Below are 16,946 nucleotides of genomic sequence, written 5' to 3' on the forward strand. Positions count from 1 at the left end.
GAAAAAGAAAACGATAAATTGGTCATAAATATAATGCAAATAAACAGTGTTTGTTGTCATATTTTATAATTGAGATGTAACGTTGATAATCTGATCATTAATAGTGCAAATGGAAAAATTTTAGATCACTTTGACTTTATGGTTTACATTGAGTATGACTGTATGAGTATATATTCTTTATGTTTAAGATATTCAACTAAAACTAACTCGAGACATTACTCCTAATCTATATCCTATCAGTGCAGTGCTATATGGTGCATAAATAATAGGAAAAATATCACGAGTATCCCTTGTGTTTAATCGAAATGCGAGATTTATACCCTCTATTTTTAGAAATATCATACATATCCCTCCAGTTTAATATAAATGACATATACATCCCCTAAAAAATGTTATATTACAAATATCACCATTTTTGTTTATTTTTTACAAAAAAAATAATTTGAAATCCCCTAAATACCCTTAATGAAATAATTTTTATCGTCTATTCTATATACAAAAAAATTAAATTAAAAAAATTTCTTTATAAAAAGTTAAGGTTTTTTTTTATAAAGAGAGATTTTGATTTTTTTTTATTAAAATAGCAAATAAATATTTATTCTATTAAAGGTATTTTGAGGAGTTCAAATTATTTTTTTGTAAAAAAAAAACGAAAAGGGTGATATTTGTAATATAACATTTTTTTAGGTGATGTATATGTCATTTATAATAAACTGAATGGATATGTCTGATATTTCTAGAAATAGAGGGGATAAATCTCGCATTTCGATTAAACACGAGGGGTACTCTAGATATTTTCCCTATATAATATCTTTTTAATTGAATTATTCGGCAATTACTTGACCGAGTCAAAATTGTCATATTATTTTGTCCATCATTTAGCTAGTGCTAGTGCCATTTAAAATGATGATTTACGGGGCTGTTATAAAGTATCATATCATAACAATTTGTCTATATATATAAAAAAAATCAATTTGTCTTTTACTAAGAGAAAAGAAAGCTTAAGCTAACTATAAGATGAGAAGTTCTTCCTTTAAAAAAAAAAAGAATTAGTGATTAGTGGACCCCATTCTTACTTATCACACCATACATAGTATTCTCTTACAAATATTATATAAGACGCTTATTACTTACGTATTTGCACGTGTAAAAAATTATATATATTTGGTTGTACCTTACACCTTTGTTTATAATTATATTGGTAATCTAGTTTGACATATGTGTTGATGTCGTTTTCGAGCATCAAAAACCACGATAAAAACAAAAGAGAAAATGTGTTTGTGTCGTTTTATATTTGATGTGGATCTCAGAAAGCCGTCGTAAGAATAATTGTATTGATATCGCGATCTTAGTTACAAATGTCGAGCTCAATAATTCGGGGTTAAGTGACGAGCTTGAAGATACAATTAAGAGAGAGAGAGAGAGAGAGAGAGAGAGAGAGAGAGAGAGAGAGAGAGAGAGAGAGAGAGCAAATTAAGCAATAATAAGAAGAAAAAAAATGCATTTCTTGATTTAATCGGCTATCTCTGGAGACATGTGTCGACGACTTCGTCCTTCATCGCCTCTCGTTCCACCACGTCGCATGCTTTATTGAATCAGCTCGGTGGAAATTGTAAACACTCCGAGTTTTAAGGTGATATCGCATCTTTGTGGTCACTCCTAGAGAATATGGGCTGAATTCATGACACAGATAGTGGGGCAAGCCCAAAAAACTTGTTGAATTGAGTACGATAATAGATATCCAACGACGCAGACTCTATTAGTAACCTATCGTTTGGGTCACACGGGTCTTAATGAGCTATTGGACTTTTCAGTCCAATAACACTTAATCAAGATGGCCGAACTCTACACCCACAATAATCACAACCTTAGATGGAGAGATTAAGATCCCAAAATATTCACTAGTCAATTGTAGAAAAAAATCTTAGCTTGATCTTAGCTGGATGGCCATTTCTCTTAGTTCTCTTTTTCTTTAAACCTACAAATGAATTTCAAATTATTTTAGATATTTTCACGACTTCCACTCAAACCACTTTTAAAGTGTTTGATTCAAGTTTATAATAGTTGATGATCTTTAACATATCATGGAAGATAAATTTAATCTCTATCACTCACAAATAAGTGGAACGTTCAAATCAGAGGTTAAAGTACTCACAAATACATAATAGTATTTTGCCCACTATCCCTTCTAAAAAAAATCACAACGCGTAAAAAAGCTCATAAAATTAAAACATATATTTTTATAGAAACCGAGCCAAATAGGCAATGTCTCTTTTAAAAAATTAAAACACGATGCAAAACATCGTAAAATAATTTTACCGATCTACAAAATTAGCCATTCCGCATTACAAATATCACTATCACCATCACCATCACCATCACCATATTTCATTTATTTCTTCTTCCTTTTCTTATTTTTCTAACTAAGTTTGTATGTTATGAGAACAAGCTTATATTTTGTTGTATTTGGCTTATTATAACAAATAACCGCATCTTGATAACATTCTTTTGTGATTAGCCATACCACTTTAAAAATAACAACACTCGTTGAAGTATATCACATTAAATTTTCATATAAAATATTCATGCTATTAGTTAAAGTCATATAAATTAGAGCAGTGTAGCAAAATAGCAAAAATGAAACTATGAAATTTGTTTTTAGCCTATATTTCACAAATTTTAGAGAAATAGCAAACATGTGTATGTGACAATAATTAAAGTCTTATTTGCCCTTATTTATTAACAAATTTGTCATTTTCTCTCTTCTACTTTTTTCAACACTTTTTTTTTTACATAAAAACTTAAAAAAAAAAACCATATCTATCTCATATGAACTCAAAATTGATTGATTCCAAATCCTACGGATTCGTGACACCGAGATCTTCAAAAATAGATCCACTGTGTTTGATGAAAAATCATGTTTAATACCATAGATGTAGAAAAATCACGTTGCTATCTTAAATATGGAAATAATTGATTTTTTTTTAAATTATCGACATAAATATAATTTTTCATCAAACACAATGGGTCTATTTTTGAAGATCTCAACGCCACGAATTTGAAAGATCTGAAATCACTCAATTTCGAGTTAGTATGAGAAAGATACGAATTTTTGAAGTTTTAATGCAAAAAAAATTATTTGAAAAAAAATAGGAGAGAGAAAGTGACGAATTTGTTAATAAATAAGTATAAATCAGACCTTAATTATTGCCACATAAACCATTTGTCTATATCCCTAAAAATTCTCAAACATAAACTATATCCAAAATCACATGTTTAAAGTGACCTAATTAGTTACAAATCTCTATAAATTACTTCATCGTTAATATAAAGATTGAGTTTGGTACGTCTTTACAAAGTGGTGTAATATATAATATAATTATATGTGAAAAAAGAAAAGGGAATGCACATAATTAAATAATAAAATATATACGCACGTGTGAAACGCATGACAACCATCATATCTTTCCTTCTCTTTGAGAGCCACCGAATATGCCAATCTCATGGTGGACAGACACTTTTAATCCTCCACCACCCCTTTTTTTTTTAATAATTTATTTTCATAATATAAAAATATATATTTCTCATAGGCCAATGTTTTTTTTTTTCTACAAGTAATCGAGACATTTTCCCACCAATAATACCGCTTCTAATATCACAGTCACAGACATTTTAAGAGTTTATTTCACCCAATCAGAAAAAAATAATTGTGTAATCTCCAAATTAATTGAATCTACTTAACTACCGACTTTTTACTTTCATCCTCTCCTTAATTTGAACGTTTTTAATATTTTACTATAGTGAAGGAAAGAAAGACAATTTCATAGGATATCACGATAAGACACAGAGTCTCGGTTTCATCAAATGGCATCTGATAAGATCTGAACGGCCGTGAATTTAGTCGTTTGTCGGTAGTGTCCACGTTCATGTGGTGCACCTTCGCGCACTGAAGCAGCTTCACCTTATTTATTAATTTTATTTAAAAAAAAATAGAAATTATAGCTCGCGTTAGTAATAATAGTTTATAAACGCGGGTACAAATCAAAACCAACGCTCTTTTTTAAAGGGAAAAGAAAAATCGTCATTATATCAAGTTATCAACAAAAACCTCTTTTCGTTTCTGCTATTCCGATTAAAGAAGAAAAAAAAAGGGTTTTTTTTTTTTTTTTTTTTGCCGATCATGTCTCGCACGTGCTCGCAGTGCGGGAACAACGGCCACAACTCTCGCACGTGCGGCGACGGCGGCGGCGGAGGCGCCGGTGAGAACGCGATCATGCTCTTCGGCGTGAGGCTGACGGAGGGAGCGATCGGAGCGAGCTCTTTCAGGAAGAGCGCGAGTATGAACAATCTCTCGCAGTTCGACGATCAGGCTCTGCCTCAGGAATCAATCGCCGCCGTGGAATCCGGTTACGCCTCCGACGACGTCGTTCACGCCTCCGGTCGCGGCCGCGAGCGCAAGAGAGGTCTGTTCTGTACTGTATATGTATATTTATATATGTGTATTCTCTGAGAGACTTTTTTTTTTACGGATCTGATTTCGTTTCGATTTTGGAGATTAGGAGTTCCGTGGACTGAGGAAGAGCACAGGCTGTTCTTGATTGGATTACAGAAAGTAGGGAAAGGAGATTGGAGAGGAATTTCTAGAAACTTCGTGAAGACTCGGACGCCGACTCAGGTGGCGAGTCACGCTCAGAAATACTTTCTCCGGAGAAGCAACAACAATCGCCGGCGACGCAGATCTAGTCTCTTCGATATTACCACAGACACTGTACGAATCAACTCTCTTCTTAAAATTAGGTCAAAATAAAATTTATGTATCTATTTGCGATTTATTAATTTGTGGTCTCTGTTTGTATACAGTTCGGCGATCGTTCGTCGATGGAAGAAGATCAAATCGCAGGGAACTCGGAATCTCCGTCGCTACCGCCGCTCGGGATGTTCTCCGTCTCGACCGCTCAATTTCCCCCGCCGATCGCGCTTCCGATCACCGGCGACGCCTCTGAAGGCTCGCCGAAGACCGTTAGTCTCATCCCGGTTCCGGCTCGCCGGATGCTTCCTCCGGCGACGAAAATGGCCGGTCTCAACCTCAACAACACCGTCGACGAAGACGGAGACGAAGAGACGCAATCGTCTCTGTCACTGAAGCTCTCCGCTTCGGCGGAGGAGAAAGTTTCGCCGCCGCCGCCGCAGCATTTTCGGGCCATGTCGAATGGTGATAGCATCATCAGCGTCGCTTGAGCAACGAAATTCGTTTAGGACTGTTAATTCAGCGTTAGAATAATTAGTTAATAATTAATTGTTTATTTGTGGTTCCTTGTGTTGTTGTATGTAAAAAGGTTTAGAGAAATTAAAAAGATTTAGGGGAAAAAGATGGTTTGTCGTTTTCTTGGTCATATGCGTCGTGGGGGAAATGGTGAAAAAAAATAAAAATATATTAACCAGTTTGTAATTTTGTATGATATATCTATGGTCCTATGTTGATTTGGTTAATGGGGTTGATACTGAATAGCAGAGTAATATGTATATGTCAACTAGGTGAATGTAAATTATATAATGTGTTTGTGTACATTAAGAAATAAATTATATTTTATTTCTTTTTCTAATATTTCTATGTTAGTGAGTAATTTCCAGAGAGGAGAGGACTATATAAATAATAGTAAATAAAAAAGATTCCCTTTAATTACTAATTAAAGAAATAATATTCTAAAATATTAACCTATGGAATGGTGGATCCGATTTGGAGAAAGCAATCATTTATTATAATAATAATATTAAATTAAAATTATTATATCCTCAATAAATAATAATGTTATTGTGTGGTGGTAAAAGCAGTACTGTGGCTATTTAACACATATGGTTTAGTGGGTCAACTCGTGGGCTGTGGCTTAGATTGCCTCCCAAAAATGCCACTTGTTCTTATTGTCATGATGCCACGTGTCGAACTAGACTGAATTTAGTAATTTTGTTGGGTATTTATGTATGTACACAAATTCAACACGTTAGAAAAGAAAACAACAAAAGAGTGGTGGATGGAGCTTAGACCTTTTTTTTTTTTTTTTTTTTTTTACTTGAGGATGGGCATGAAATAAAAAAAAAAAAACTATTCAGAAGTAGCAACAAATGAAGAGCTATAAATTTTTTGAGACCAAAATAAAAAAGAAAAAAAAATATTTGTATGTAATTTCTAGGTCAAGTGAATATTTTGTCTCGTGATTACGAGATTTAGGAGCTCCGTTGTCATGCAAACAAATTATTTTTGATTGGCGGGTAAATATTGACCCCTTAAAATGAGCTTAAAGGCTCATTAAAAATACGAGTTTTTGGTCATTGAATAAAATAAATCCAAAAAATTGAGATCATGTGACCAATGGATGTGTCGTTCTTAGCCTTGCACGGCCAAAAATCTAACAAGCCCGGCCTATAACGAAATAAACAAAAAAAACAACAAACACAACAACAGAATAATCAAATGAATATAAAATTCCGCGAATGTCCATATATGAAAAAAAATCTACAAAGGCTAAAGGGATTCACCAAAGCCGAGTTTTTTTTTTTTTTTTTTTTTTACTACAATTATATAATTGTAACTATATATATCCATTGGAAAATATTTGGCCAAATACTCTCTTATCAATGAGATATGTAATGAATTTAATTTAGTCTCAAGCAAAAAATTACCTGATAATACAAAGTCAAAGAAGCTAGATCGATGGACAAAGAGTAGAACAATATCATGATATACACTCCGACCATATATAAACCACTTTGACTTGTATACACAAACGGCTTAAACAGAAGAATATAATTATAAATTTATAATCACCTTCACACTATCTTGCTAGAAAATGTTAATTACTTTGACTTCATGATCAGCTTCTTCGCTCTTCTTCTTGATCTTCTCACGAGTCCTCCGAATAAATTCGGAAGCAAAATCATCAACATCCATTTTCTTGCCACGTGGCACGTGCAACAAAGGAGTATTGTTGTTTCCATTTCTTATAGGCTCCATCAAGTAAGACCTTTGGCTTGATCTAACTATATGACTCTCGCGATGATCGTGATCGGCTTTATCGTTGTGAGCGACGATTCTCGAGGATGTTGATCGGCTATTCTCGGCCGTTGATGAATTCTCCGGCCCGATTTGTGTCTTTGTCGCGATGAAAGTTGACGATGAGAGCTTTATGATGTTTGACACCAAAAGCATTGATTTCTCGCAGAGAGATTTCTTCTTGCGCTTTGAAGACCTTTGTGGCATAATGGCTTTAGCTATATTGAAGTGTAAGATGATCAAGGTTTGGAATTTAGATTATAAATAGGATATCCATATGTTAAAAAAAAAAAAAATTGAATGATTACTTGGGAGAGAAGTTTAAATAATTGACGGGCAAATTTGTCAAAATATTCTGTGGGGTAGTACTAACTGATGTATGATTGGTAAAGGAAGGACTTTATGTAAAAAAAAAGAAACAAGGAAAAAAAAAGTGTTTTTAAAATATTAATTCTAAGCTTACATTATAATTATATACGCTATATCACTAATTATACATAGGACATTTAAGCAAAAAATCATAAAGAATACTTTTTTTTTTTATGAAAATAAAGAATACTTTAACATGGACATTTCGTGGCAAATTGAACCTTTTTTTTTAAGAAATTATTCCGTGACGAGATTGTCTTGGGGTGATTGAGGAAAAGAAGGAAAATATCCAAGTTTCATAATTACCGACGCCATTGGTTTATCGATAATTACGAATGTTCAATTAAGCCTGACTTTTATAAAATAAAATAAAAATTAAAATATAGCGTTAGTGCATTACAAAGTTGGATTCATACGAGAAAATATGTACATAACTTATATATTCTGTCTGTGCTTGTTTTTCTCAAAGCTATAGAATATGGAGTGTAGTAATGGGTTTCAACATCAAACATCAGATATCCATAAATCTCTAAAGAGAAGAGAATATACTGAAGTTGAGCTGGTTGATGTGTGAAAATTGATCAGTTGGAAAATTAGGAGATATATAGATAGGCCAATTAATTAGATATCCATAAAGTATTGAAATTAGATTCTTGTTGGTTTTATTTTTCCTTCTTTTACATTTCTTTTCCAGCTAATTAGATTCTTGTTTCACTATAACCATACAAGTGTCTCCAGACATTTGTTGTCTTTCTCTAGTGAGAATAATAAGTTTTCTTTTTCTTTTTCTTTTGAAACTCTAGTGAGAATAATCAATTCCATAATAAAAGCTTACCTTTTTAGTAAACAAAAAAGGCTCACTCTAGTCTTAGAAACCATCAAAGCTTGGCTCATTCAGCGTGGATGTTCGTATTTGTAATTTCTTGGAGTGTAAGATTTGGGTTTTGCAACGGTACAAATTAAAAATAAATAATGAGGAAACTAGATCCAGAGAATAATTTTGACAGGATATCCAACAACATAATCTCTCAAAGGGGGTATATATATGACAAAATCAAATAATTTTGAATTAAAAATGTTTAAAAAAAAAACATAAATCTGTGCCACTACTTTTTAGGGAAAAAACTTATAATAATATAGAATAATTTAAATTTTTAGGGTGTAAGGAATTTGTTTAATTAGTGGACATCTATGACAAAATCATATAACTTTAAGGTAACTATGTAAAATTCTTTTTCCCTACCGAGAAACTGAAAATTTAAGACTTTCAGGATGTCATGATTTTTTTTTTCTTCAGAGGCATATATGAAATATGTCACATACTAGTAGTAGACAGAGTAAACAGAAATTTGGGAGTGATTTTGTAGAGCAAGATTTATGATGAACCCATCTCAGCAAGCCAAGACTTTTTTTTTTCATGGTACCGAACAAGATATTGTTGTTAATCTCCTGCGATCATCTCCGAGTGGTCTTCGATTCCAAGAATAGTCCCTTTATATCGAGTGAAATTACTTAATGTGGTGTTAAACGGTTATTCAACTTAGTTGTTGTAACTACTGGTTGAACAACTGATTGAATTTAACAGGATTAATTAAATCAACTCTCAATCAAACAATAACTGAAAGCAGTAAAGATCACAATGAATTGATAACTTTGTTCTGTGAAATACACCTGCTTAGAGTGACTGATACGTCCGGAGTGAAAAACAATCCACTAACTCAAAATAGTCAAAGGTACATAAATATTAAGTTTGACAAAACTCCTCTTCGCAAACGTCTTCGTCTTTGACTTTTCTCCGATAGATTCTTGCTATCTGAGCTCCCTTCAGATCTGAGACTCCTTCTCACTTTCACCAAAATTTCTCCCAAAGATTGACAATCACGTCAATGCAAAAACACGCTCCACATACTTAGTACGGCGGTACACAAGTCGCAAGGTTCTCTGAGTTTGTTATCGATGATCTCCATAGTAGAAAGACGAACACAAAAATATGGCTGCTTGTAATTGGCCAAATAGAAAAAGTTAAGTGATCGCAAGAAACCTTAGGTGAGTTTTATATGATGCACTTCCTAATCTCTCGCGAAAACGGTAAGTCGGATCTTCCAACTCCGATCTTATACGACTAAGCACAATATTTAGTTTCATTTTCTTGCGTGGGAGGACAAAGACATAAGTACCCAGATTCTTTATGTAGTTTGAACAACTCCTTGAAGCTTTGCTTTGAACAACATTTACAATTTGTTTTGTCAAACATAAAACTATACCACAGAGGATCCAACATCGAGAAAATGGCACTTGAAGTTAACCATAACTATGGGCTACCAATGATTTTCCCTTATATGTAGCGAATCAAAACTAAGATTAAACATTCCCAAGGAAAAAAATAGACGTCGAAATTGGACTCGAAACCTGCTCTTTTCTCGACCCATTGACAGACATAGGAATCCTGTTCTGAGGGAGACTCGAATGTGATGTCACTGGGGTACGTACACAAGTTCTTGGTCCTTCAAAGGGAGCCATGAAATTACCAGTGTGAAGTTTCTCTCACCGTGTCTCGAAAAGATAATTATGTCATTCATTGATTATTCCAAGAAAACTATTCACCGTGACAGAAAAATTAACGATTATAATTAGGTCATTACATATTTTTAACTTATTATTGCACATAAAGCCCAAAACAGACCAACAAAAAATAGGTAAAATAAAAAATAAAAAATGTACACTAATCGTACAGTAGCTTAATGTTAAACGCTCTATAATTTCTTTGACATGTGTGAAGATCTAGATGAAGAAACAATGGTGATATGATTACCTCTGAAAGAATATGCTAATTGTAAACTAATCATAAAAAATATACACTAATCGTAAACTAGCTTAATGTTTCACTATGTTTGTGTAGTTATTAGTGAGATTTTAATAATCAGTTGTTTTACGAACTGAAATTTGATAAGAAAATACAGGGTAAAAATGTTCTTGCACAACATGACAAGACATTATTTTGGAATAAAGCATAATTTTTGAATTTTGGTAAAACATTGTTTGAGTAGTCATAGTTTTTTTATGATAAGTCTTAAGTGGTTTTGGGTTTGTAGTTTTGGGCCATTGTAAGCCCAAATTTGTGAAGTGTATAGGCTAGAAATATAAGAGTACAATAGAAAATAAAGATAAGATATGCACGAGAAGATTCTAGAGAGTTATTTATAGCCATTGGATTAATTTTGTGATAGTAAAATCATAATCATTTATTTAGAAATCTAACTAGTATAAATAAAAATGATGTAGTTGAGTTTGAATCAAGTCAAATATCATAAAACACTAAATTCAATACAAAGTACCATTCTCTTTCATAATTGTCCTATCATCTTTCAAATATTTAAATATTTCATTCACCTACCAAAATATTGTCGAGTTTGAGATTCCTAAGCTTTGGTGAACATCGTCAATATGATCACGTCGGCCATTTTTAAATCTAAAGCTTTTATCATTAGAATTGTACTTGTATCAATGTCCACCAACTGCAGCACCTCAACGAATTTTTCGACTTCAAGATCGTCAGATTGTTGATCTTATCCAAATTCAGGCTCGTCAACAGCTTTCTCTGTGAGGTTTTAGTATCCGAGCACATATTCTGTATTACATAAGTCGTAACGAATAATAAGAGAAGCAAAGTTCGTATTATTGGACATAACTTGATGGTGGAGGTGGGTTTGTACGAAAACTGCACAATAGTTAACGGAGCTTCAATAGGTGAGATAACATGAGTAGATGAGGAAGAAAATATTTTTATTTATAAATATAGCGGTTTCTATAGCTGCACTTAGGCTTAGGCGAATTCAAATAAACTACAATAATACCATCATGGTACGTATAAGATTAGGCCTCCCTGGCAACTAAATCTTAATACAATTTAATAACTAAAATGATATAAATTTGCTAATTTTGTTTAGAAAGGGTGTAAATCAGTATAATAAACAAAATGAAGATGTTATCATTAGGAAAAATATGAAGAGCATATTCGACTAAATATGAAGAATATTAGAAATATATAATCATATTCAATTGTCAATAACGGGTGTATGCATGAAATTATTTATATCAGTTTGATAAGAAAATGTATTAATCAAACCAACATAAATCCCTTATGCATCAAAATCTAATACTAATACACAACGAGATTGAGAAATAAACTTATATTTATAAAGTAGCCGCAACATAACGATATATAGCTGTTTAAAATCTTATTTAAGTAATGATTTAACCGCGATTCTACAGTCACCATGTTCACTTTTGTCCACCTTCGCCATCTCTTCATCCAAAATATTATCCCAATCTCTCTCTATCTATCTCCGCCTTCGCTATCTCTTTATGTCCCTCTGACTACTCACTTATCTGCATTCTAACATTCATAGTCATAGAATAGCGTCACGACTTTAGCTGCATCGAATGTCGCGACTGAAACTGAAATAGCCGCGAAATATATCACGTCTAAATCCAATATATGTTGTAGTGAGCTCTTCCCCATCGAGCTTGACAAACTATTTGAGTCGCTTCCCATCGTCAAGGAACACCGATTCTATGCTTTTAAGAGTATTATGGTATACATATACATATTTTTAGAATTTATTCAACTTTACTTATAAGAACTTTTTTTTATAGTCAAATTACACATTAGCTCCATTATCACGTAGTTTATTAAACATGCATGAATTCTCTCCAAGTATATTATATACTCTATTGGATTGATTACTGAAGGAGAGAGCAGAAATTGGTACTTGCAAATGGGTTAGCTAGGAAGTTGACACAAAGCAGAATCAGATAAAACGACAACCCTTTATCTGCTTCATGAAAAACATATGAATTTATTTATATTATTATCTGTTTCACTGCTGGCTCCACGACATTATCTCTGCCACGTGTATTTCATCATCCTAACATGTCAATTATCAACTTGAAATTGAAAAGAATATTTTTCGCGAAACAATACTTTTCCTTGAATTAAGATTAAGTGAAAACGACGTAGCTTTAATCTCAACTCTCTAACAGCGACATAAATATAAAAGTAAAGTTATTCAACTTCGGTCAAAGCCTTTTTCGCAAAAGGGCAATAAAATCCACGGTCAAGGTCTGGCTGTATCTCTCTCTCTCTCTCTCTCTCTCTCATCTAATAATTTTTCTCTGTAATTCCTTATTTCGCGCGGCTATATTCAAAATAAAATAATAACAATAACCAAACCAGACCGCCATGGAAGCTAGGTCGAAGAAGAAGAAGAGGCCGAACGAGATCTTGGTTTCGTTGGCTTCAATCTTCCTCTTCCATGCCATTCTATGCTCCTCCGTCGAAGACGACAGGTCGTGCGTCGAAGGAGTTGGGAGATCTCTTACCGATCCTCTCAACAAGCTCGATTCATGGCGGCGATCGGAGGCTGAGAACGGAAGCTCCGACGCGTCGATCTGCAAGCTCGCCGGAGTTTCCTGCTGGAACGAGAAGGAGAATCGCCTCATCAGCATCCAGCTACCGGAGATGAGCCTCTCCGGCAAGATTCCGGAGTCGTTCAAGTTCTGTCACAGCCTCCAAACCCTAGATTTGTCGGGGAACGAAATCTCCGGTCCGATTCCGGCGGGAATCTGCTCCTGGCTCCCTTACCTCGTGACTCTGGATCTCTCCGGCAACAAGCTGTCAGGCTCGATCCCGCCGGAGATCGTCCAGTGCAAGTTCCTCAACAGGCTCATACTCGACGGAAACAGCCTCTCCGGTTCGATCCCGTACGAGCTCGGTCTCCTCGACCGTCTGAAGACTCTCTCCGTCGCGGACAACGATCTCACCGGTAGGATCCCGGAGATCTTCTCCGCCTTCGCCGCGTCAGGCTTCGAAGGAAACTCCGATCTCTGCGGTCCGCCGCTGGGGAGAACCTGCGGCGCTCTGAGCCTCGCGATCATCATCGCCGCCGGAGCGATCGGCGCCGCCGTGTCCCTCTCCGTGGCACTAGCTCTCTGGTGGTGGTTCTTCGTCCGAGCAAACAAGAAGAAACAACTGCGTTTCGACAAAAACGACGACGTTTCCGACGACGCCGTCAAAGTCGGCTGGATCAAGCTCCTGAGAGCTCACCGGCTCGCACACGTGTCCCTCTTCCAGAAGCCGATCGTGAAGGTAAAGCTAAACGATCTGTTACTCGCGACCTCGAATTTCGACGACTCGAACATCGTGATCTCGTCCAGGACCGGAGTTTCTTACAAAGCCGTTTTGCCGGACGGCTCGGCTCTCGCCGTGAAGCGGCTCACCGGTTGCAAGCTCGGCGAGAAGCAATTCCGGTCGGAGATGAACCGGATCGGAGAGCTCAGGCACCCGAATCTCGTCCCGTTGCTCGGCTTCTGCGTCGTGGAAGACGAGAAGCTCTTGATCTACAAGCACATGTACAACGGAAGTCTCTTCTCTCAGCTCAACGGGAACGGAAAAGCCAACAGCCAATACGGATTCTTGGATTGGCCGACGAGGATGAAGATCGGAGTCGGATCGGCTCGCGGCCTCGCTTGGCTCCACCACTCTTGCCAGCCGCCGTATCTCCACCACAACATCACCTCCGAGGCGCTTCTTCTCGACTACGACTTCGAGGCCAGGATCACCGGATTCGGACTCGCTCGGCTCGCCGGAGACAGCTCGTACGTCGACGGAGACCCCGCCTACGTGGCGCCGGAGTATTCCGGGACCATGGTCCCGTCCCTGAAAGGCGACGTGTACGGATTCGGAGTCGTTTTGCTTGAGCTCGTCACGGGGCAGAAGCCTCTGGAAGTGGTCGTCAATGGAGGCGAGGCGGTCAAAGGCGGGCTCGTCGAGTGGGTTCTGAGGCTCGCCGGAGAAGGGAGGAGCGCGGAGGTGATCGACGGAGCTTTGGCCGGAAAAGGACACGACGAGGAGGTTCTTCATTTCGTGAGAGTGGCTTGCTCTTGCGTGGCTTCGAGGCCTAAAGATCGGCCCACGATGCAACAGGTTTACGAGTGCTTGAGATCCGTGGCTCATAAGCATGGATTCTCCGATCATTTCGATGAATTTCCTTTGACGAATCAAGACCTTGTTGTTTGAGTTTTGAAACGTTTGCCATAAAAAAAAAAAATTATGTATGAATTCTATTCGGTGTTTAGATTATTACTATATTTGGTTCCAAAAGCAAGTGTTTCCCATGTCTGTTCATAATTCTAGATTTCGCGGTTGAATCTCAAACGATTGGATCGTATCTGTTTAGGTGTTATTGCGTTCTCATAGTCATACCTGAAAGATCATATGAGTTTCGATTGGTAAAAAGTAAAAACTAAAAAAGAGAACTTGTGACCTTGAAAATCATTGGTAATTTCAATTGGGAGGGTCACAAGAAGCTTTGACTTACGTGAACTTTATGAATACTGAATCCATATGCTAATTCATGTAAAGATTTTTGCTTCAACAAGTCCATGTCAAAAGCTTCAAGAAACCAAAGCAAGTACTCAAAATCCTTTTTCTTTAGAATTGAAAATAGTGTTGGCTAAACCTTGATTTGATATGTGACTGGTATTATTTGGTTTGAATTAAGAATCTAGTTTAATTAAATGTTCAAAGTGCCTTTTGTCTTTTAGGCTAATGATGAGCCGTTTCCTTTATTTAATTCATTCTTCCTAGACAAGCGCGGGCTAAATATTTACACCTAAAAGCATAACTCTTTAAACAATATATTATTTCTCTATATCTCTGATTATCCCAATACAATATAAGTGTTCAAGTTGTACTTAGAAATATTCATCAAACCTAAATAAACGTAATCAAACAGTTGACATTGGGGTGTAAAAAAAGAACACAAAATACTACATTAATTTTATTTTTAGTTTTTGTGTCCATGTTTCTTCTAGTTGTATATATTATTAATGTCCTTTCTCTGAAAGTAAACAGAAAATAGAAGCATGTATATTATCTCCAACAAAGTAGGTACATACACAGCATACCCGTGACTCCATTAATGTCTCTCGATGTTGGAAATTTTCGAAGATCCCTTATCTTAAAAGAATGTGAGTAGTTTGGCTGTCCCTTTCTATGGGCCCATTAGAATGGGCCATATTTTAAAATCAGCCGTACTAAGTATGAGATAGGGAAAATTATAGACAAATGACCTAAAAAGCGATTTTGATATTTTGGACTAAAATAAAAACAATTATATTTTTGGATACATTTACTAGTAACTGTAATTTTATATATCTATAATTGGTGTTAATTGTAGATTTGTAAACCTACAATTTATGACAATTACGGTTACTAGTAAAAGTGTTCAAAAACATAGTTACTATTATTTTGATCGAAATTATAAAAATTGCTACTAATTGAGGTCATTTCTCAAAAATATATGTTATAGTTTATTTTTGGAATTTATTACAAGATTAATGTGTCTAAAATTTTATTGCGAAATAATATTTTTGAAGTATTTAATAATTATTTTTCTTTATGCATATTTTTTTTTTTGTTTTAAAATGTGTAATTGATTTAACAATTACAGTTTCATTTATATAAAAAATAATTTAAATTACGGTATAATTTGAAATACTATTTTATTGAAAAGATATAAAACAACCACTAATTTGAAAGTATTACACTTTATTTATGCTATTTTCCCTCTTGGATAGGCCTTAGCCGATTGTATCAAATGTTCCCATAGATCAAGATCATGGAAAGTCGTAAGACGCTCAAAAAAGTGTTTCTTAAAAAAATTAAAATAAATAAATAATTTAAAATAAACCAAGCACGAAATACATGACTTCACCTTTTCCTTTAAATTTCATTATCTTACTTCACATGTGTATATAAATGTGAAATCACTACATTGAATAATTAATCACAAATTACAGGAAAATATTTTAAACATCAACGTCAAAAAATTTCTTCCAAATTAAAGATTGAACTCATACCCGCTAAAAAAAAAAAAGATCTCAGTATAAAAATAGTGCCACTGCCATCCAAACTAAATCTTTAAGTTGCGACAACTTTGGCCTAAGATTATTTTAAATGAATATAATTTCGTGATGATAATGATTTCGGTTCGTGGTTTTTCCCACGTGGTAATCACGTACTACAACGAGCTTAGAATTTTCTTTACCTTTTAGCTTGAATATGATATTTTATGGCTTGCTTTGATCCAATAACTTATCGCAACTAATTTGATTTTAAAAGAGCGATTTATGTTTGCGTAAGGAACAGAATGACATGGTAGACAAGATTTTAACATTGGTTGTTTTTTTGTGACAGCCTTTAAATGTCATTTTTTTTAAGGCTTTAGACACACTTGTCTCATCTTTCAAAGCAGTTGGCTTGTATATTCCTCTTTGATTTTGTTACCAAACCAATAAATGTGGGATATTAGCAAACCAGCAAATGTGGGACATTAAGAGTAAAAAAAAAACATAGAAAGGACTTAAAAACGTATAATTATAATCAAAGCGACAATTAATGTAGTAATCTATTTTTTCTCAGTACATAGTTCACGACTAAACTTCGGCTCACAAGTTTCTTTATTGT

General features: G+C 34.9%; 2 protein-coding genes across 2 annotated transcripts; both read left to right on the top strand.

The window, feature by feature from the left end:
• Positions 1 to 4,048: 4,048 nt before the first annotated feature.
• LOC149403442 (myb-like transcription factor family protein) lies at positions 4,049 to 5,603 on the top strand. Its single transcript, XM_089609543.1, has 3 exons — positions 4,049 to 4,463; positions 4,560 to 4,768; positions 4,861 to 5,603. Exons 1-3 carry the CDS (start codon positions 4,181 to 4,183, stop codon positions 5,236 to 5,238), a joined length of 870 nt encoding a protein of 289 aa, XP_089465669.1. The 5' UTR covers positions 4,049 to 4,180; the 3' UTR covers positions 5,239 to 5,603.
• Positions 5,604 to 12,500: 6,897 nt separating this feature from the next.
• Positions 12,501 to 14,606, top strand: LOC149403443 (putative inactive receptor kinase At1g27190). The gene has a single exon (XM_089609289.1). It carries the CDS (start codon positions 12,660 to 12,662, stop codon positions 14,493 to 14,495), a length of 1,836 nt encoding a protein of 611 aa, XP_089465415.1. The 5' UTR covers positions 12,501 to 12,659; the 3' UTR covers positions 14,496 to 14,606.
• The last annotated feature ends 2,340 nt before the right edge of the window (positions 14,607 to 16,946 follow it).

The sequence above is a fragment of the Urtica dioica genome, chromosome 3 (genome assembly GCF_054948205.1).
Source record: "Urtica dioica subsp. dioica isolate 48M chromosome 3, U.dioica_male_clone48M_v1_H2, whole genome shotgun sequence".
NCBI classification, from domain to species: Eukaryota; Viridiplantae; Streptophyta; class Magnoliopsida; order Rosales; family Urticaceae; genus Urtica; species Urtica dioica.